The sequence below is a fragment of the Hyperolius riggenbachi genome, chromosome 9, assembly GCF_040937935.1.
Source record: "Hyperolius riggenbachi isolate aHypRig1 chromosome 9, aHypRig1.pri, whole genome shotgun sequence".
Classification (NCBI taxonomy): Eukaryota; Metazoa; Chordata; class Amphibia; order Anura; family Hyperoliidae; genus Hyperolius; species Hyperolius riggenbachi.
In genome coordinates this window covers 265379116-265401748 of record NC_090654.1, presented here as the reverse complement: position 1 = coordinate 265401748, position 22633 = coordinate 265379116, and the positions used below count along the sequence as shown (strand labels likewise).

At 48.5% G+C, this 22633-nt stretch overlaps 1 protein-coding gene across 4 annotated transcripts; it reads right to left on the bottom strand.

The window, feature by feature from the left end:
- Positions 1–4053: 4053 nt before the first annotated feature.
- On the bottom strand, positions 4054–21519 carry ANGEL1 (angel homolog 1). Of its 4 annotated transcripts, none has more exons than XM_068254497.1 (10): positions 21426–21519; positions 19620–19862; positions 13392–13600; positions 8122–8191; positions 7613–8049; positions 7416–7542; positions 7228–7338; positions 7069–7129; positions 4350–4516; positions 4054–4268 (listed from the first exon to the last, which is right to left on the bottom strand). In XM_068254497.1, the coding sequence occupies exons 2-10, from the start codon at positions 19831–19833 to the stop codon at positions 4090–4092; spliced, it is 1575 nt and encodes a 524-aa protein (XP_068110598.1). In that variant the 5' UTR covers positions 19834–19862; positions 21426–21519; the 3' UTR covers positions 4054–4089. The 4 variants fall into 4 exon arrangements, with proteins under 4 accessions (XP_068110598.1, XP_068110599.1, XP_068110597.1 ...); XM_068254498.1 differs by having other exon boundaries at positions 21255–21513; XM_068254496.1 differs by having other exon boundaries at positions 21269–21513.
- Positions 21520–22633: the final 1114 nt, after the last annotated feature.

The window sequence follows — 22633 nt, the reverse complement described above, 5'->3', positions numbered from 1 at the left end:
GGAACTTGTCACCAAGAGGACATAGTGCCATTAGGTCTACATTGGTATGAGCTGAGATGGGAGGGAGCCAAGTCAAACTGGAGGAAAGATGGGGTGCTGAGAGGATGAAGAAGAGGAGGTGAGGTGATAAGGCACTCTAATGTTTATGATTGGGAGATGTACTTTTCTCATCCCACCACACCAGTATGTACCATAATCAATTACAAGGATCTAGAAATCAATCAAAGCATATCGGGAGACCAGAAAAATGTAGCCATAAACTTTCTTCCTTTTAATATTCAAAGTGCAAAAGTGTACAAGACTCTTCAACCCATAGATTCATCCATGAACATATTTAATTCCATACAAGTGGAGAATACTCATTTAAGGCAGGCGACAACGTTGATTTGTTTCGAATCGCAATGACGTTTCTTCAGGTCTTTATACATACAAAGTATATCTGAATTTCATAAATTGACATTATTGAGCAGAGATCATCTGGACAGTCAATAAGCCAGGACATACCACCGAACAGATGCCAAAAAAGGTAGCCGCACCAAACCAGGACAACCTGGGACCAGGTGGTGGTGGACAGCCAAATACCCAACTTTGATGCCACTCCCTTTTGAATTTATGAAATTCTGATAGACTCCATAAACGTGTCTTCTCCACTTGTATGGAATTAAATATGTCTATGGATCGAATAATCTTGTACACTTTTGCACTCTGAATATTAAAAAGAAGAAAGTTCATTGCTAATCTTTGCTGGTTTCCTGATATATTTTTTTGATTGATTTCTATATCTTTGTAATTGACTGTGATAATAGGGCACGGTACAGAATTCAAACTTGCATATGTAAAAATGTTATTAAGAAACCATACACACTAAATGTTACAGTGCGCACAAGGCCCTCCTCAGGTGTAGGTAGACATTTCACAGGTGCACAAACCCCTCCTCAGGTGTAGCCAGACACGTTACAGATGCACAGGGCCTTCCTCATGTGTAGACAGACATGTTACAGGTGCACAGACCCCTCCTCAGGTGTAGACAGACACATTACAGCTGCACAGGGACTTGCTCAGGTGTAGACAGACACACCCGAGGAAGGGTCTGTGTGCCCATAACATGTAGTGTGTCTAAACCTGAGGAAGGGTCTTTACACTTCTAACATATAGTTTGTCTTGGTTGATCAATAAGACTACAAACGCAAGTTTGAAGCATGTGGAGTGCCTTTTCGACTGCATTGCATATTGACCATTGTTGCATGAGTGGTGTACCTGCAGGAGAAGTGCACCGACCTATGCTACCCAGCCTAGAGTTTAGCATTGCTGAGAAGCAAGGTATTCAATACAGTATTCATATTTAGGTGATAATGGGGGTCTAGGGAGAGGGGATACTGAAAGAATGGGGTGCAGCTGAAAAGATGATGGGGGAATTAGGAGGAGCAGAGAAGATACTAGAGTAATGGGCAGGAGCTGAGGGGATACGGAAGGAATGGGGTGCCGCTGAGAAAACGATGAATGGGGAGGAGCTGAGAAAATAATGGAGCCATGGGGATACTGAAGGAATGGGGAGATTTTTCCATGCTGTTGGGGTATTCTATAGGGGATTTCCACTGAGCAAGGTTACAGTCGCTGTGTAGTTGTTACTGTTAACTATCGTTCTGTATTTGGTTGAATCCCTTACTTGCATAGTCTATGCCACTGTAAAGTATCTATGGGTATTTTAACATATTTATTAAACTGTACAATAATGACCAGTAGTATATTGGCCACCCCTCAGTCACACACCATAAATAGGAGAAAGTAGTGAAACGTAACTTTCAATTACAATTTTCCTTAAGTCAGATATGACAAAAATAATATGTCCTTAAAAGGAAGGTCCGAGGTGTTTAAAAATCAAAAATCTACTTACCTGGGGTTTCCTCCAGCCTGCGCAGTACAGTCCAGATGACATCAGTGTGACTTCGTGAGCCGCACGGTGGAGCGCAAGTAGACATCTTGCACCGGAGGGGACCCCGGGCCACCAGCGGAGAGCAGAGCTGCGGCGAGGGCGCAGGATGGCTGCCAGGGGCTGGAGGAAGCCACAGGTAAGTAGATTTTTAATTTTTAAACACCACGGACCTTACCTTTAAGTCACGTGAAGGTAGTTTGAATTGCCGAACACACATTTTACAGCTCTTAACTTAGCTGTTTCTTCAGAGGCATAATGTTGCAATTTCAAAGGTTGTGACAAAGAGTAATTAAAACATTAGATATGGAATCTAGTATACATCCACATCACAGATTCTCCAGGTGTTTACGCCTGGTCAGCAAAGTGTCAAATAGCGTGTTTGTACCAAGTGGTAGTTACTGCAAGGAGGGCTAGACCGCATAGTCAGCACAAATGCATAGGACGTATGCGGCTGTAGAGTAATCCAGAGGATTGTACTGGTGTAGATGGAGAAGGTGAGTCCAGTCTTCTGGATTACACTACAGCCATACATACACGCCCATGACGGACACCTAGTTCCTGCTATGCATTTGTGCTGACTATGCGGTTTTACCCTCCTTGCAGTAACTACCACTTGGTATATACACGCTATTTGACATTTGGTTGACCAGATGTAAAGGACACCTGGAGCATTTGTGATATGAATGTACACTAGATTCCATATCCTACTTTTTAATTACCTTCTGTCAAGACCTTTGAAATTGCAACATTATGCCTCTGAAGAAGCAGCTAAGTTAAGAGCCGCAAAACGTGTTAGGCAATTCAAACTAACATCATGTGACTTATCTTTTTCATATCTGATTTTTAATTTTTAAGGAAAATTGTAATTAAAAGCTACATTTTACTACTCGCTTTGCAATTATGGACCTTTAAACCCTCACCCTGTATTTTGTTTCACCTATTTATGATATTAATAAACATTATGATTTAGGTATCCTCCTGGTAGGATCTGTGTTTTGATATTTAGGCAGCCTATACTGCATTTTTCTGCTGTGTTTTGTAGGAAGTGGGAGGAGCTGAAGGAATACTGGAGAAATGGGGAGCTGAGGGGGTACTGAAGAATGGGGTGGAGCAGAGAGGATACCGGAAGAATGGAGAGGAGCTGAAGGGATACCAGAGGACTGGGAAGGAACTGAAGGTATAGCGAAAGAATGGGGAGGAGCTGTTACTAGGGCCAAAAGTAGGGATGGTCAATGTAATACTAAAAATTCTGAGATGATGAAGGTCTATGTAGCTTGGATTGGAAATGGACAGTTAAATGCGCCAGCTGATGAGGGAGTATTTAAAGTCAGAGGAGGAGCTGAGGCTATATTGGGGGAATATTGGGTTTCAGAGGAAGAGCTGAAGGAATATTGAGGGTCAGAGGAGGTGCTGAGGGAATAATGGGGGTTTGTGGAGGAGCTGAGGGGGTTTTGAAGATCAGAGGAGGTGCTGAGGGAATTTTGGGGGTCAGAGGAGGTGCTGAGGGAATTTTGGGGGTCAGAGGAGGTGCTGAGGGAATTTTGGGGGTCAGAGGAGGTGCTGAGGGAATTTTGGGGGTCAGAGGAGGTGCTGAGGGAATATTGGGGGTCAGATGAGGTGCTGAGGGGAGGTCAATGAATGATAAGAGAATATTAAGGGTCTGGAGAGGAGCTGATGGAATATTGATGGTCAGAGAAGCTGAGGATATATTGAAGGTCAGAGGAGGTGCTGAAGGAATATTGAGGGTCTGGGGAGGAGCTGAGGAGCCATTGGGGGTCAGAGGAGGAGCTGATGGCATACTGGGTAGGTGGGGAGGAAACATTGGCAGCGTTCTCCCCAGACATTTTTTCTAGCCGGGTGGCTTGAAAAAGTAGCTGTGTGGGGCGAGATGAGAGAATGCAGGGCTGTGCTTACAGCATAGGAGGAGGTGAACCGATGACAGCCAGGTGGTCTCCAAAACTAGCTGGGTGGAGCACCCGGCTAAAATAGCCTGAGGAGAACACTGCTTGGGAGAAGAACTTGCCTGGGGAATATTAGGGTGGAGCCTAGAAAAAAAATGTTGAGGTGGAGCTGAAATTCCTAGGAATTAAATAAAATCAGGAAACCCGCAGACTAGGAGATGAGACAGAGTTCCTTTTGCTGTTGTGCCTCGGTGGTCACTTTTCACTGCTGGGTTGAGGACTCGATAGATCCAGGCTGAAGCGGACCAGAAGGCAGAGATGGTCGGAGCAGCAGAAGGGGTTGGGAAGGCCCTGGGCCGCCCACAAATCATCCTCGCAGAGAAGGCTTAGTCGTCCTAGAAGCTTCAACTTACCATCCTGGAATAAGCGGAGACCTGGAAGACACACGGGAGAGGTGACGGACACTCATGTGTGGAAGGGCCTTGCAGTTATGAAGCATTCGCTGCTTTGCTCACCATGGTTTGTGCTGCAGATGGGGACAGGCTCTGCAGAGTAGAAAATGTAATCCACAGTACTGCCAATGCCCAACGGAAATGTGGTGACCTCGTGGCGACCTTTGGCAGGCAGGAAGTGAGTGTAGGCTGAGGTCAGCTGGAGGTGATGCTGCAGTAAATGGGGTGTCCTGCAGGTGAAGAGTGACACAGATCAACCCTGACACAGATCAGCCCGAAACATCTGACCGGCTACCACCTGCTAACACAAAACCCAGCTCCACTATTGTTATTCTGAAAATGCTTTTGGGGGGTTTAAAGGGAACCTGAAGTGAGAGGGATATGGAGACTGCCATATTTATTTTCTTTTAAACAATGCCAGTTGCCTGGCTGTCCTTGTGATCATCTGCCTCTAATACTTTTAGCCATACACTCTGAACAAGCATTAAGCAGATCAGGTGTTTCTGTCATCAGTGTCAAATCTGACATAATTAGCTGTGTGCTTGTTTCTGGTGTAATTCAGACAGCTGCAGCCAAGTAGATCAGCAGGACAGCCGGGCATCTGGTATTGTTTAACCCCTCTAGCAGTATGGATGAGCCTGGCAAAAAAAATAAAATGCTGAAAGCGGTATGGACGATCCAGGCTTGTCCCATGCCGCCAGAGATTTCTAGCTGCTCTGCCCTGCCGGCTCCACTACACTGGGACACTCCACTACACTCGGCACACTATGGGTAGCGTTCTGTGCTACCCACAATGTGCAAATCAAGCATCCAACCGTCCTAGGGAATCCCAGTGAGTGGAGCCGGCTGGGCAGAGCAGTTGTGGGACTTCGCTGCAGCGTTATGTGTGCCCTCCCTTCCTATCGTGGATATGGATCTCCCCCAATCCCCGGACTCCGGCACATGGAAAAAAGATTTACTTGCCCTGGCCTCTGTCCTGTGGCAGCCACACACCCTCCTCCACCGCGTACCGCTCCGGTCTGTGTATAGTACCGGGACGCGGCTTGATGACGTCATCAAGCCGTGTCCCAGTACTGTACATAGACCGGAGCTGTATGCGGTGGAGGAGGGTGTGTGGCTGCTGCTTGACAGAGGCCAGGGTGAGTAAATCTTTTTCTCCAAGCGCTAGGGATCTTTGGGGGGGGATTCGAAGCACCATGGCAACTACACCTGGCTAACTATACTGGCATCTAAACCTGACTACCTATGCTGCGGCTACTATACCTGGCTACCTATGCTGCGGCTACTATACCTGGCTACCTAAACCTGACTACCTATACTGGCATCTAAACCTGACGACCTATGCTGCGGCTACTATACCTGGCTACCTATGCTGCGGCTACTATACCTGGCTACCTATGCTGCGGCTACTATACCTGGCTACCTATGCTGCGGCTACTATACCTGGCTACCTATGCTGCGGCTACTATACCTGACTACCTGTGCTGCAGCTACTATACCTGGCTACCTATGCTGCGGCTACTATACCAGGCTACCTAAACCTGACTACCTATACTGGCATCTAAACCTGACTACCTATGCTGCGACTACTATACCTGACTACCTATGCTGTGGCTACTATACCTGGCTACCTACGCTGCGGCTACTATACCTGGCTACCTATGCTGCGGCTACTATACCTGGCTACCTATGCTGCGGCTACTATACCTGGCTACCTATGCTGCGGCTACTATACCTGGCTACCTATGCTGCGGCTACTATACCTGGCTACCTAAACCTGACTACCTATACTAAATCTGACTACCTATGCTGCGGCTACTATACCAGGCTACCTAAACCTGACTAACTATACTGGCATCTAAACCTGACTACCTATGCTGCGACTACTATACCTGGCTACCTATGCTGCGGCTACTATACCTGGCTACCTATGCCTGACTACCTATGCTGGCATCTAAACCTGACTACCTATGCTGCGGCTTCTATACCTGGCTACCTATGCTGCACCTACTATACCTGGCTACCTATGCCTGACTACCTATACTGGCATCTAAACCTGACTACCTATGCTGCGGCTACTATACCTGGCTACCTATGCTGCGGCTACTATACCTGGCTACCTACGCTGCGGCTACTATACCTGGCTACCTACGCTGCGGCTACTATACCTGACTACCTATGCTGTGGCTACTATACCTGGCTACCTACGCTGCGCCTACTATACCTGGCTACCTACGCTGCGCCTACTATACCTGGCTACCTATGCTGCGCCTACTATACCTGGCTACCTATGCTGCGCCTACTATACCTGGCTACCTAAACCTGACTACCTATACTGGCATCTAAACCTGACAGTACATACAGCGTCCCCTCTCCATAGGACTGAACATGCAGCATCCTGCCTCCCCTCCTTTCTCCGTAGGACAGTACATACAGTGTCCCATGTCCCCTCTCCACAGGATAGCATATGCAGCCTCCTGCCTCTCCTTCCCTCTTCATAAGACAGTACATACAGCCTCCCCTCTCCATAGGAAAACATAGGCACCGTCCTGTGTCCCCTCCTCTTTCCACAGAACAGTACATGTAGCCACCTGTCTACACATGTTGTGCTTAGGCAAACAGATTCCATTAAGCTGAGGTCATCAGGAGAGAGGAAATTGTAACACTGAGCTGTATTATTTTGCTGCCCCTTAGATAGAGACACACCCACACTACCCTCTGTGCACAGAGGTGCCACACCCTGACTATAAGCTGACCTTTTACCACACGTGTCCTACAGTACCTGAACAGTGATGCTGGGGGGTCCGGGAAGATCCCTGCCTGGGCTGCAGTTGACTCCGAATCTGGGACACAGAGAGGGCATGTCAGACGGCAGCCATATTGAGGCAAGTATAGCAAGATTAGAAATATCATGACTTCCTTCTCTAAGAAAGGCACACACCTGGCGTCCGGTCTGTCACCCCCTTGATCGGCAGGAGGTCTGGAGGCCGCTGGAGGGCGTACTCACAATAGCGAAGCTCCAGCAGGCGTTGCCGGGTGTAGATCTTTCTGTCTAATGGTACAAGGACAGATGAGAGAGGTGAAACGTCCGATTGGTCAGCAGAGAGGAATGAAGAGGGGTTGTCTTACCTTTGACCTTTGGTGGACTCCGTGACACATACTGACAGCGGTCATTGATACCCAGGATGTCCGGCCAGAGTGGATGAGGCAGAGCCCGGGGAAGTGGCAAGCTGCAGAACTGCTCCTGCCCAGATACCTGCAGAGAATCGCAATGTTAGATGGTAATAAATGACCAAGCCAAACCCCCTCTGCTGTCGCCTTCTCACCTTCCATGCCGGCATGCCACTGCAGTTCAGGACTCCATTGTACAGCAGCTGGTATAGCGGAGACTTGGGTGTGGCATTCAGGTCTCCGCACAGGACTATGGGACATCGGGAACCGTCTGGCACACAGGATAACTTCTCCACCTCGGCCAGGAGAACCGCCAGCTGTGCCAGCTTAATGTCCCCTCTGCGCGGGTTATACAGGAGGTGGGTGTTGGCTATGCACAGTGGAGGAGGGGTCTGTGCATCTTCCGCATCCTCAGCAATGATTGGCTGCAGCACCAGAATCAGCCCCACGTTGTCACGGTTCAGCACGTCAATACCTGGTCGGAAGAACTCCACGTGGCTTTCTTGCATAAGCGTAAAGCGCTGTGTCTTGTAGCACGTGGCACAGCCGTCAGTCTTCCGACCCGTCCGCCGCTTGTAGTGGCAGCTGTAACCTGCAAAGAAACAGTCGTCACACACACATCCCCCTACAGGCAGGTGGAGGTAGCTGCAAGATGGCCACTTACCCAGAGCAGTGAGGCTGGGCTTGATCTGATCTCTGTAGTGATCCTCCTGCACCTCCTGCAGGCATAGAATCTGTGGAGATCCAAGAACATTTATCAGGAACATGCCTCAACATATGTGATGCCAGCCCATCTTCTTATACATGAAATGCGTCAACATACATGATGCCAACCAACCTCGTATGTGACACCAACCCATCTCTTGATACATGACATGCCTCAACATACGTGACAAAACCATATCCTGATGCGCAGCACCAACCCATCTCCTCATACATGACATGCCTCACCATACGAGACACCAACTCCTCATACGTGACATGTCTTATACATGACACCAACTCATTGCCTCATACATAACATGTTTAAACATACGTAACACCAACCCATCTCCTCATATATGACATGCCTCATCATACAGGACACTAACACCTCATCTGTGACACCAACCCATCTCCTCATACATGACATGTTTCAACATGCGACACCAACCCACCTCCTCATACATGACATACCTCGAAATATGTGACAAAAACCCATCTCCTCATATGTGACACCAACCCATCTTCTCATACATGACCTGTTTCAAAATACGTAACACCAACCCATTTCCTCATATATGACATGCCTAATCATACATGACACCAACTCCTCATATGACACCAACCCATCTCCTCATACATGACATTCCTCAACATACGTGACACCAACCAATATCCACATACATGAGATGCCTCATCATATGTGACACCAACTCCTCATATGTGGCACCAACCCATCCTCTCATACCTGACAAACCTCAACATACGTGACGTCAACCCATCTCATATGTGACATGCCTCATCATACATGACACCAATGCATCTCTTCATACGCGACATGCCTCATCATATGTGGCACCAACCCCATCTCCTCATACAGGACATGCCTCAACATACGTGGCACCAACCTAGCTCCTCAATTATGACAACAAACTTATCTCCTCACGTTGTCACAGATGGTATGTACATTTAGCACACACATGACATGGATAGTTTTACAGACAGCACAGATGTGACACGGATAGTATGTACTAGCAGCACACGTGACACAGTTTGAATGTACAGAGCATCCAGAAAGTATTCACAGTGCCTCACCTTTTCTACATTTTGTTGTTACAGCCTTATTCCAAAGTGGATTATTTTTTTCTTCAGAATTCTACACACAACACCCCATAATGACAATGTGAAGAAGTTTACTTGAGGTTTTGGCAATTTATTTTTAATAAGAGAGAAATCACACGTACATAAGTATTCAAAGCCTTTGCTCAATACTTCGTCAATGCACCTTTGGCAGCAATTACAGTTTCAAGTCTTTTTGAATATGATGCCGCAACCTTGGCACACCTATCCTTGGCCAGTTTTGTCCGTTCCTCTTTGCAGCACCTTTCAGGCTCCAACAGATTGAATGGGAAGCGTCGGTACACAGCCATTATAAGATTTCCCCAGCGATGTTTAATGGGATTCAAGTCTGAGCTCTGGCTGGCCACTCAAGGACATTCACAGAGTTGTCCTGAAGCCACTCCTTTAATATCTTGGCTGTGTTCTTAGGGTCGTCTTGCTGAAAGATGAACCGTCACCCCAGTCTGAGCTCAAGAGCACTCTGGATCAGGTTTTTACCCAGGATGTCTCTGTACATTGCTGCAGTCAACTTTCCCTTTATCCCGCCTAGTGTCCCAGTTCCTGCTGCTGAAAACATCCCGACAGCATGGTGCAGTCACCACGCGTCACCGTAGGTATGGTAATGAGCGGTGCCTGATTTCCTCCAAATGTGGCGCCTGGCATTTGCACCAAAGAGTTCAATATCTGTCTCATCAGACCAGAGAATTTTGTTTCTCATGGTCTGAGAGCCTTTCATGTGCCTTCTGGCAAACTCTAGGCAGGCTGCCATGCGCCTTTTACTAAGGCGTGGCTTCTGCCTGGCCACTCCACCATACAGGTCTTATTGGTGAATTGCTGCAGGTATGGTTGTCCGTCTGGGAGGTTCTCTTCTCTCCACAGAGGACCTCTGAGCTCTGACAGGGAAAGCGTTGGGTTCTTGGCCACCTCCCTGACTAAGGTCCTTCTCCCCCAGTTAGGGCTGGTGCACACCAGAGCAGTTCTGGAGCATTTTTTAAAACGCTTGCAGGGGGAAAACCGCTTGGCTAATGAAAGTGAATGGGATGGTGCACACCAGAGCGGCTCGTTTTTTCCACAAACGCAAATTTGGGGGCTGCAGCATTTTTTAGAATTCTGAGGCGTTTCTGCCTCAATGTTAAAGTACAGGAAAGTAGAAAACCGCTCTGAAAAACGCTAGATCAAAGCGGCTTTCCAAGCGTTTTTGTTACAGAAGCTGTTCAGTAACAGCTTTACCGTAACAAAATAGGACATCTGCTACACAAAAATGCTCCAAAAAACGCTAGGCATGTTTAGAAAACCTCTCTAAACATGCCTAGAATCGCTCTAAAAATCTGCTTTAAAAACCTCTAGCGTTAGCAGATCTGCTAGAGGTTTTTGGTGTGCACTGGCCCTCACTCAGTTGTGTGGCTGGCCAGCTCTAGGAAGAGTCCTGGTGGTTTTAAAGGGGAACTGAAGTAAGGGGTATACGGAGGCTGCCATATTTATTTCCTTTTAATCAATACCAGTTGCCTGGCAGCCCTGCTGGTCTATTTCTCTGCAGTAGTATCTGAATAACACCAGAAACAAGCATGCAGCTAGTCTTTTCAGATCTGACTTTAAAGTCTGAAACACCTGATCTGTTGCATGCCTGTTCAGGGGCTATGGCTAATAGTATTAGAGGCAGAGGATCAGCAGGGCTGCCAGGAAACTGGTATTGATTAAGAGGAAATAAATATGGCAGCCTCCGTATACCTTACTTCAGTTCCCCTTTAAACTTTTTCCACTTACGGATGATGGAGGCCACTGTGCTCATTGAAACCCTCAAAGCAGCAGAAATGTGTCTGTAACTTTTGCCAGATTTGTGACAATCCTATCTCGGAGGTGTACAGACAACTCCTTTGACTTCATGCTTGGTTTGTGCTCTGACATAAACTGTCAACTCTGGGACCTTATATAGACAGGTGTGCGCCTGTCCAAATCATGTCCAATCAACTGAGCTTACCACAGGTGGGCTCCATTAAGCTGCAGAATCATCTCAAGGATGATCAGGGGTTCCTGGATGCATCTGAGCTCAATTTTGAGCTTCATGGCAAAGGTTGTGAATACTTACAGAATGTACAGTGTACATGTGCTTTCTCCATTTTTTTTAATTAAATTTGCCAAAACCTCAAGTAAACTTTTTTCATGTTGCTCTTCAGGAAACAAATGCCCTCAAGTAGCTGTCAATGGTGGTCAGGTCCTGGATTTGTGTATTCCAAATGTTTATATATGCCAGTTAGTTGCATGTGAGCTTGCTCTGGCTTCCTAACAGGTTTGAAGAAGGGCAATATACCCGAAACAAGCTAATGCTGTCACCACTAGATAATACAGTGTTTGATTATATGGCTATTCATTCTAAATGTCTGCATTTGGATATTTTTATGGATGTCCTCTGAAGATTACTTTTTGTACCTAAATGCATAATAAAAGAACAAAAAAGACTTTCTACAATTGATGAATGGTTTCCTATTCTGAATCTTTTAAATATGTATCCTTATACTAAAGTACAGATAGTAAGTACAGACAGCACGCGTGTGACACGGCTGGTATGTGCAGACAGCACGCGTGTGACACGGCTGGTATGTGCAGACAGCACACGTGTGACACGGCTGGTATGTGCAGACAGCACACGTGTGACACGGCTGGTATGTGCAGACAGCACACGTGTGACACGGCTGGTATGTGCAGACAGCACACGTGTGACACGGCTGGTATGTGCAGACAGCACACGTGTGACACGGCTGGTATGTGCAGACAGCACACGTGTGACACGGCTGGTATGTGCAGACAGCACACGTGTGACACGGCTGGTATGTGCAGACAGCACACGTGTGACACGGCTGGTATGTGCAGACAGCACACGTGTGACACGGCTGGTATGTGCAGACAGCACACGTGTGACACGGCTGGTATGTGCAGACAGCACACGTGTGACACGGCTGGTATGTGCAGACAGCACAAGTGTGACACGGCTGGTATGTGCAGACAGCACAAGTGTGACACGGCTGGTATGTGCAGACAGCACACGTGTGACACGGCTGGTATGTGCAGACAGCACACGTGTGACACGGCTGGTATGTACAGACAGCAACAAGTGTGACACGGCTGGTATGTACAGACAGCAACAAGTGTGACACGGCTGGTATGTACACACAGCACACACATCACATGTATAGTATGTGTGGACAGCTCGCATGCGACAAGGATGGTATTACACACAGCACACGTGTGGCACGGCTGGTATGTACAGACAGCACACATGACATGTATAGCATGTATAGACAGCACACATGTGACAAGGATGGTATTAGAACAGCAGAAACATGACACACATGGTATGTACAGAAAGCACACTTGTGACACGGATGGTACAGACAGAAGACACGGGCGGTATATACAGGCAGCACACACGGGACACGGATGGAATGTGATAGGGAAGGTATGTACAGATGTGACACAAAAGGTTTGATAAGACAGCACACGTGACACAGATGGTATGTACACATGTGACACGGATGGTATTTATAGACCGCACACGTGACAAGGATGGTATGTACACATGTGACAATAAATGGTATGTACAGACAGCACACGAGACAAGGATAGTATGTACACATGTGACACAGATAGAATGTACAGACAGCATACGTGACAAGGATGGTATGTACACCTGACACGGATGGTATGTACAGACAGCACACGTGACAAAGATGGTATGTACACATGTGACACGGATGGTATGTACAGAGAGTATACACATGACACGGATAGTACAGACAGCACACACGTGACATGGATGGTATGTACACATGTGACATGGATGGTATGTACAGAGAGTATACACATGACACGGATAGTACAGACAGCACACACGTGACATGGATGGTATGTACACATGTGACATGGATGGTATGTACAGACAGCACACACGTGACACGGATAGTACAGACAGCACACACGTGACATGGATGGTATGTACAGACAGCACACACGTGACACGGATAGTACAGACAGCACACACGTGACATGGATGGTATGTACAGACAGCACACACACACGTGACATGGATGGTACAGATAGCACACGCTAGTGACTCACATCTGCCTCCCAGTGCTGCAGCTCCTGCAGGATGTTGGGCCAGCGGTAGTCCCAGTGCAGGGTGGAGGGGGGGCAGTGCAGGTACAGGTGGGGATTCTGGCCGATCAAGTCCTGGGACAGGATATTGTAGGACAGGACGGTGAAATCAAACTGCTTGTCCGTCAGTGTAGCCAAATCATACAGGTCCTGCCAATCCCTCCACAGGATCTCTGTCGGGAGAGAGGAGGGGACAGAAAATCAGCACGCTATCGTCACTGTGCCTGTGTGTGACACTGTGTGTCTGTATGTGACACTGCAGTGTGGGGCTGTGTGTGTCTGTATGACACCTTATGAAGAGTGCATCTGTGACACTGTGCAGTGATTGTATGTGACACTAGGTGCAGTGTGTTTGTATGTGTGTCTGCGTGACACCATGTGAAGTGTGTGTGTGTCTGTGACACTGCTTGATGTGTGTATGACACTGTATTCTGGTCCAAGCCCTATCCCATACAGCCATACCAATCCCTGCCATGCACTGATGAAGACCAACAGTCCGAAACAGGCTGTCTGCATGTGGGGTGGATGTGGCCCTGCAAATCTTATAAGCTACAGGAGTGCTATACACCAGCGGTTCTGGATGCAAGCCTGGCTTCAGGGGCATAAAGAGACAATTTTCATATCCAGTAATTGTGCATTGTGGGTAACCACACTTGCACGCTTAAATCGGAATTATCGCAAGTACCTGTTTTAAGAAGGCAAACTACACTAAAGCAGGTAAGCGATCCTGCTGGCCTGGATGGGGTCTCTGGCATTAGATATGGGGGGGGGGCTTGGAGCTCAGTGAGGTAGGAGTAGTGGAATATGGCTGCTTTGTTACTGTGCATGCTTTGTGGATGGTTCCCCTCAGGGAAAGCCCTGTTATAATCATGGGAATTGCGGTGCTCCCATTTTCTGTAATAAGCTGCGATTTTTCCACACAACATAATTACTGCTGCGTTTTCTTGCATTTGTGTTACAGTCACTGGGGGCACCGGAAAACTGCATAACAAAGGCGCTGCTATGTCATTTCCTTGCAATTTTCCTGTTTCTTTTCCTTTGCTTCTAACAAATCGTTGGAAAAGCTCAAATTCAATTGCACGGAATTTGCAACAAAACAAGGCTTTGGTGTGAATAAAGATTGTGATTTGCAGGAAATGAACCATGCTGTGACAGATTGATCCTTGCAGTGTGTTGTGTGCAGAACATTGGCCAACACACACCACTCAATATTCAGAGTTATGGTGGCCATACATCAAGCGACTTGGTGGCCGATCGACCATCCATTTCGATTATTACAATCGAATGGGATGAAAATCGGTGCCGCCAAGTGCACGGCTGACCGGCAAGGAGAAAATTGGTCGCATTTTCAATCACGTATGCTGCAAGATGTTGCTCGATCGGGTGCACATCGGTAACGTTATGCAATGGCCTGACAATCGTCGAGCGTGAACGGCGGTAACGGTATGCGATGGCCTGACAATCGGCGATCGTGACGAAACTCCCAACACGATCTCCCCTAATGTCCCCCCGGTGTCTGTGTAAAGTGTATACATTACCTCTCCGTGGCCTCTGCTTGTCCCCCGCTGGCTTCCGGGAGCATTCTCCTCTCCATACACGCACGCCCCACGTGGTTTCCTAGTAAGGACGCGTGTGTGACGTCACATGTGCACTCTTTCCAAGGAACCACGTGGGGCGTGCGAGTATGGAGAGGAGAATGCGCCTGGAAGCCAGCGGGGGACAAGCAGAGGCCGTGGAGAGGTAATGTATACACTTTACACAGGCACTGGGGGAACATTGACTTTAAAGTGAATGGGAACCGCATTTAAAAAAAATGAGACAGATACTTACCCAAGGAGAGGGAAGGCTCTGGGTCCTATAGAGCCTTCCGGCTCCTCTCCTGGTCCCCTCGTTCCAGTGCTGGCTCCCCCGGTAGCAGTATTTTACTAATTTAGTCAAATACTGCTTTACCCGGCTGAAGGAGGCTTCAGAAGTCTTCAGGGAGCCCGAGTGCTCCTGAAGAAGGGCGGCCCTGTACTGCACCTGCGGAAGCACGCTCTCTTGCACGCTCACGCCTGTGCAGTATGGAGCCGCACGTCTTCGGGAGGACACGGCTCCCGAAGACTTCCAAATACCCTTTTGACGGGCGATTGAAACGGGGGGGAGCCAGCACAGGATAGAGAACACAGAGAGAGGAGACGGAAGGCTCTATACGACCCAGAGCCTTACTTCTCCTTAGGTAAGTATTTGCTTCATTTTTTTAAAATGCGGTTCCCATTCACTTTAAGGAACAGCGTCAAGGTGGCGAATGCAGTGCACAAGGCAGATTCCTGAGATTTCATGCTGAAATTGATCGAGAATCTGCCTGTGGTGTATGGGCAGCTGACAGATCTTTCTAATCAGGTTCGATAAGAGAAAGATCTGTCTCTTGGTCGATTCTGCCCATACATCACTAGATGTATGGGCACCTTTACAGACCACCCAGCAAGCTCATGGTGAACCAGAACTCCTAGGAGTGTGTAAAGGGCTACAGAGGACCAAAAAGCCCTCTTACTAAAATGTTAAGCAAAACAAAAGTGTGCCGCCTTATAACAGAAGGAATTTGTGATAATTCAGGTTGGCGTGAGCATATGATGTGTCCCATGATGCCTCACTGCTGAATATGCAAATCATCCTTTGTTGTCCCTGTAAGCTAGCCACACCTCCAGAACCGCTGGAATGCAATGATGTGTCAGCTTGTTAATTGTACAGAGCCACAATAATCCAACATGCATACAGACTGTTTTGCACTCCAACCTGTATTTATCATCATTATTATTTATAAAAGCGCCAACATATTCCGTGGCGCTGTACAAATTAGGAAAACAAACAAGGGATACAGAATGATACAGACATCAAATATGGACACTGGTACAAAATACAGAACTGGTGATTACAATAGCAGATGTAACAAGATGAATAAAATGTATAACAGAGTGCAAGCTATTAAATGAATAGCATTCCAAGACACAAAAGGGTGAGAGAGCCCTGCCCTTGTGAGCTTGCTATCTAAAGGAATGGGGTGGAAACAAGAGGTGGGGTTTAAGAAGGCACTCAATATTCATAACCCATAAAAACATCTGATGAAAGTTTATGAAACAAGGAAGAACGTTTCAGTCAATGGCTGGCTGGGAAATACCATTACTTCTCTGATGGAGGTGGAGTGGTACATGATGGACTCCGAAGATGCAGAGATCCGATCTACTATCAAGATGACAAGCAGCTAGGAGGTAAAAATCAGTTCTTAAAGGACAACTGTAACGAGAGTGATATGGAGGCTGCCATATTTATTTCCTTTTAAATAATACCAGTTTCCTGGCTATCCCGCAGATCATCTGCCTCTAATACCTTTAGCCATAGACCCCGAACAAGCATGCAGCATATCAGGTGTTTGATGTTGTCAGATCTGACAAGATTAGCTGCATGCTGTTTCTGATGTGATTAAGACACTACTGCAGCTAAATAGACCAGCAGGGCTGCCAGGCAACTGGCATTGTTTAAAAGGAAATAAATATAGCAGCCTCCATATCCCTCTCATTATAGTTGTCCTTTAACGGGATCTTGCACTGGATAATGGGCTCAATATTTTATCCAAGCTTACAGGATCTCTTCTGTTATTCTGCCTGAGAGCTTTTCCTATATATAGTGTGCAGCAATCACTGCGGTACAGGACTGGCTAAAGCAATCACTGCGGTACAGGACTGGCTATGGCAATCACCGCGGTACAGGACTGGCTAAGGCAATCACCGCGGTACAGGACTGGCTAAGGCAATCACCGCGGTACAGGACTGGCTAAGGCAATCACCGCGGTACAGGACTGGCTAAGGCAATCACCGCGGTACAGGACTGGCTAAGGCAATCACCGCGGTACAGGACTGGCTATGGCAATCACCGCGGTACAGGACTGGCTATGGCAATCACCGCGGTACAGGACTGGCTAAGGCAATCACCGCGGTACAGGACTGGCTAAGGCAATCACCGCGGTACAGGACTGGCTAAGGCAATCACCGCGGTACAGGACTGGCTAAGGCAATCACCGCGGGACAGGACTGGCTAAGGCAATCACCGCGGTACAGGACTGGCTATGGCAATCACCGCGGTACAGGACTGGCTAAGGCAATCACCGCGGTACAGGACTGGCTAAGGCAATCACCGCGGTACAGGACTGGCTAAGGCAATCACCGCGGTACAGGACTGGCTAAGGCAATCACCGCGGTACAGGACTGGCTAAGGCTATCACCGCGGTACAGGACTGGCTAAGGCTATCACCGCGGTACAGGACTGGCTAAGGCTATCACCGCGGTACAGGACTGGCTAAGGCCATTCCCCGCGGGACAGGACTGGCTAAGGCAATCACCGCGGGACAGGACTGGCTAAGGCAATCACCGCGGGACAGGACTGGCTAAGGCAATCACCGCGGGACAGGACTGGCTAAGGCAATCACCGCGGGACAGGACTGGCTAAGGCAATCACCGCGGGACAGGACTGGCTAAGGCAATCACCGCGGGACAGGACTGGCTAAGGCAATCACCGCGGGACAGGACTGGCTAAGGCAATCACCGCGGGACAGGACTGGCTAAGGCAATCACCGCGGGACAGGACTGGCTAAGGCAATCACCGCGGGACAGGACTGGCTAAGGCAATCACCGCGGGACAGGACTGGCTATGGCAATCACCGCGGTACAGGACTGGCTAAGGCAATCACCGCGGGACAGGACTGGCTATGGCAATCACCGCGGTACAGGACTGGCTAAGGCAATCACCGCGGTACAGGACTGGCTAAGGCAATCACCGCGGTACAGGACTGGCTAAGGCAATCACCGCGGGACAGGACTGGCTAAGGCAATCACCGCGGGACAGGACTGGCTAAGGCAATCACCGCGGGACAGGACTGGCTAAGGCAATCACCGCGGGACAGGACTGGCTAAGGCAATCACCGCGGGACAGGACTGGCTAAGGCAATCACCGCGGGACAGGACTGGCTAAGGCAATCACCGCGGGACAGGACTGGCTAAGGCAATCACCGCGGGACAGGACTGGCTAAGGCAATCACCGCGGGACAGGACTGGCTAAGGCAATCACCGCGGGACAGGACTGGCTAAGGCAATCACCGCGGGACAGGACTGGCTAAGGCAATCACCGCGGGACAGGACTGGCTAAGGCAATCACCGCGGGACAGGACTGGCTAAGGCAATCACCGCGGGACAGGACTGGCTAAGGCAATCACCGCGGGACAGGACTGGCTAAGGCAATCACCGCGGGACAGGACTGGCTAAGGCAATCACCGCGGGACAGGACTGGCTAAGGCAATCACCGCGGGACAGGACTGGCTAAGGCAATCACCGCGGGACAGGACTGGCTAAGGCAATCACCGCGGGACAGGACTGGCTAAGGCAATCACCGCGGGACAGGACTGGCTAAGGCAATCACCGCGGGACAGGACTGGCTATGGCAATCGGGACAGGACTGGCTATGGCAATCGGTACAGGACTGGCTATGGCAATCACCGCGGTACAGGACTGGCTATGGCAATCACCGCGGTACAGGACTGGCTATGGCAATCACCGCGGTACAGGACTGGCTATGGCAATCACCGCGGTACAGGACTGGCTATGGCAATCACCGCGGTACAGGACTGGCTATGGCAATCACCGCGGTACAGGACTGGCTATGGCAATCACCGCGGTACAGGACTGGCTATGGCAATCACCGCGGTACAGGACTGGCTATGGCAATCACCGCGGTACAGGACTGGCTATGGCAATCACCGCAGTACAGGACTGGCTACGGCAATCACCGCGGTACAGGAATGGCTACGGCAATCACTGCAGTACAGGAATGGCTACGGCAATCACTGCAGTACAGGAATGGCTACGGCAATCACTGCAGTACAGGAATGGCTACGGCAATCACTGCGGTACAGGACTGGCTATGGCAATTACTGTGGTACAGGACTGGCTACGGCAATCACTGCAGTACAGGAATGGCTACGGCAATCACTGCGGTACAGGACTGGCTATGGCAATTACTGCAGTACAGGAATGGCTACGGCAATCACTGCAGTACAGGAATGGCTACGGCAATCACTGCAGTACAGGAATGGCTACGGCAATCACTGCGGTACAGGACTGGCTATGGCAATTACTGTGGTACAGGACTGGCTACCTTACTCACCGTGGTACAAGATTGGCTGCGGCAGAGCCTGATTCAAGTCTCCCATTTGCAGTTTGTCTTGTTGGCTCTCGCTTTTGACTTGGGGAAGTTTCCATTCCAGAACTGCGGGGTCTTCCTCCAACGATTTCCCCTTCTCAGTCTCATTCACTGACTGGATCTTCTCCTCTGCTTGTGTGGGGGCTTCCACCCCCTCGGTGTCCTCTGAGCCCTCCATATCAGCAAAACGCCATCATATGTCCTGCACTGGAGCAGACACTACAGTCATCTACACAGTTAGTGACATCACTCTAACTCCATCCCCTCCACACAGCTAGTGACATCATTGTAACCCCACCCCCTCTGCACAGCAAGTGTCATGACTAACTCCACCCCTCCTGCACAGTTAATGACATCATAAACTCCACCCCCACACAGCTAGTGACAAAACTGTAACCACCCCTCTGCACAGCTAGTGACATCACTGTAACTGTAACTCCATCCACTCTGCACAGCTAGTGACATCAATGTAACTCCACCCCCTCTACAGCTAGTGACATCAATGTAACGCCACAACCCCCCCTCCCCACACACACCTAGTGACATCACTGTAACTCCTCCCCCTCTACATAGCTAGTGACATCACTATACATGAACTATAGCTCCACCCTGTGTACACAACTAATAACAACATACATAGCACTAGCAGGCAAGGGGTGAACTCTAAAAACAGCTTAATCTCCAATCAGGTTTTATTGTCAGGGCTAACAGCAATTAGGAAGAGGTGCCCTGTGCACCAATGAAGATGAGGGGTGTCCTATGCAGCAATGAGGCAGATGAGGGGGAGGGTGTCCTGTCTTGCAGTAGAAGAGGGGGTCCTCTACCCTGTCCTCAAGGCCCACCAACAGTGCATGTTTTGTGGAAATCCATAGAGGGAGTTAATCAGCTCTGCTGAGACACTAATTACCTCACCTGTGCATGTTTGTGGTTTCCTGCAAAACAGGGGGTTGCCCTGTGCAGCAATGAGGGGGAGGGGTGTGATGTGCACTTATAAAGGTGGAGGGGTGTCATCATACCTCCCAACTTTTTGAGATGAGAAAGAGGGACACTTAAGCCACGTCCCTGTCACATCCCTAATCACGCCCCCATCACACATGTGATAAAGATTTCATGAGAAAAATATGTTGTTTTATAATTCAAACCACACTGGTCCTTTCTATCCTGGTTCATTTTCCTTCAAATTAACATTAAATTATAAATGGCATCATCCTGATTTAAAACTTCTTGCATTTGAAAATGAGTAATATATCAATTTAAAGGATGGGAATAAAGTTTAGAGTCAAACACATTTTTAGGTAGAGAAATATATATTTACATAGAAAGAGGGACAAAGTCCTGAAAGCGGGACAGGGCTCCCGAAGAGGGACAGTTGGGAGCTATGGTGTCATGTGCAGCAATGAGGGGGGAGTGTAACGTGCACTAATAAGGGGTGGGGGTCATGTGCACTAATAAGAGGAGGTGTCCCGTGCAGCAATAAGGGAGAAGTTATCTGGGGGGTCAGTGAGGGATCTTCAGGGACAGCAGTGGATGGATTTGGGTGGGCGAAGGGTGGTGCCGGAGTTCAGGACTGCGGGGAATGAGTGATTAGGGTGTTTTCACCTCCTTATACACACCCGTGTTTCTTGTTTTCGTCGGACTATCGCTACTTCCGGCTCTCTTCTACGTCACAGCACGTGTTTCCGTCCACAACCAAAATAGCACTTTATCACTTCCGGGGTTACATCTTCCACTTCAGGGGCAGAGGTCACGTGCGTCTCTAGCCTATTTTACCTTTCATTCCAAGATTTACTGATACTGCCCATCACCGGCGTCTCGGGAGGAGCTTCATCGTCCGTTCCTCGGATGTGTGTGACCGTTGCGAAGGAGGAACCTGTGATAATTCTGGCCCCGCCCACACCGGATGATGGAGGCTTACTTTAAGGCCACGTCCCCAGGAGATACTTTAATTAATACAGTATTATTTTAATTGATTTATAAAGCCACTACACTCCTGGACTAAACTCCAGACTGGATGCACACTGTGCTGGATGAAAAACGGATCTAGGGGTTCTTTGGTCATACTTCCCAACTTTTTGAGATGAGAAAGAGGAACACTTAAGCCACACCCCTGGCACACCCCCTAATCATGCATACCATAAACATTTCATAAGAAAAATATGTTGTTTTATCATTAAAACCACACTGGCCCTTCCTATCCTGGTTCATTTTCCTTCATATTAACATTTTAAAATTAGTAATATATAAATTTAAAAGATGGGAATAAAGTTTAGAGTCAATCAAACACATTTTTTAGTATAGAAATATATATATTTACATAAAAAGAGGGACAAAGTCTTGAAAGAGGGACAAATGACGAGGAAAGAGGGACAGGGCTCCCAAAGAGGGATTGTCCCTCCAAAAGAGGGACAGTTGGGAGCTATGCTTTGGTGGTAGTAAAAAAACAAAAACTGACACTTACCTGGAGCTTCTTTCGGCCCCCTGCAGCTGTCATGTCCTGCGCCGTTCTCCTACGATCCTCGATTCTCCGCCGCCGGTCCTGGTCTAATTACGCGTCATCTGGAGCTTACTGCACAGGCGCAGTGCAAGAAACTTTGTACTGCGCCTGCGCAGTAAGCTCCTGATGACGCGAGCACTATTCGTCTAGTTAGACCAGTGGTCCTCAAACTATAGCCCGCGGGCCGAATGCGGGCCCCCACACACAAAATGTATTACTTATAGATGCAGTCAGCTACATCTTTAAATATTGGTGGTCCACATATAGCATAGCAGTGCTGGCACCACCCATCCACATGGATGCCAGAAAGCAGTAATTTTGCTGGTTTCCAATCAAATTCCACATCAGGTGACACTGCTGTCCAATTGGACTTCAGATTGTCACCTGGGTATACTTTACTGTCTGGTCCGCAAAGACATCATTTGTATACTCTAGCCCCCCATTAGTCTGAAGTATGTTGACCTGGCCCTCGACCCAAAACGTT

Excerpts from the sequence above, each read along its gene's own strand:
- ANGEL1 (XM_068254497.1), bottom strand. The coding sequence starts at position 19,833 with ATGGAGGGCTCAGAGGACACCGAGGGGGTGGAAGCCCCCACACAAGCA. Across the intron at positions 13,601-19,619 it reads GCAGCCAATCTTGTACCACG|AGATCCTGTGGAGGGATTGG; the intron begins GTGAGTAAGGTA and ends CTCTCCCGACAG. Across the intron at positions 8,050-8,121 it reads GCCCAGCCTCACTGCTCTGG|GTTACAGCTGCCACTACAAG; the intron begins GTAAGTGGCCAT and ends GTTTCTTTGCAG.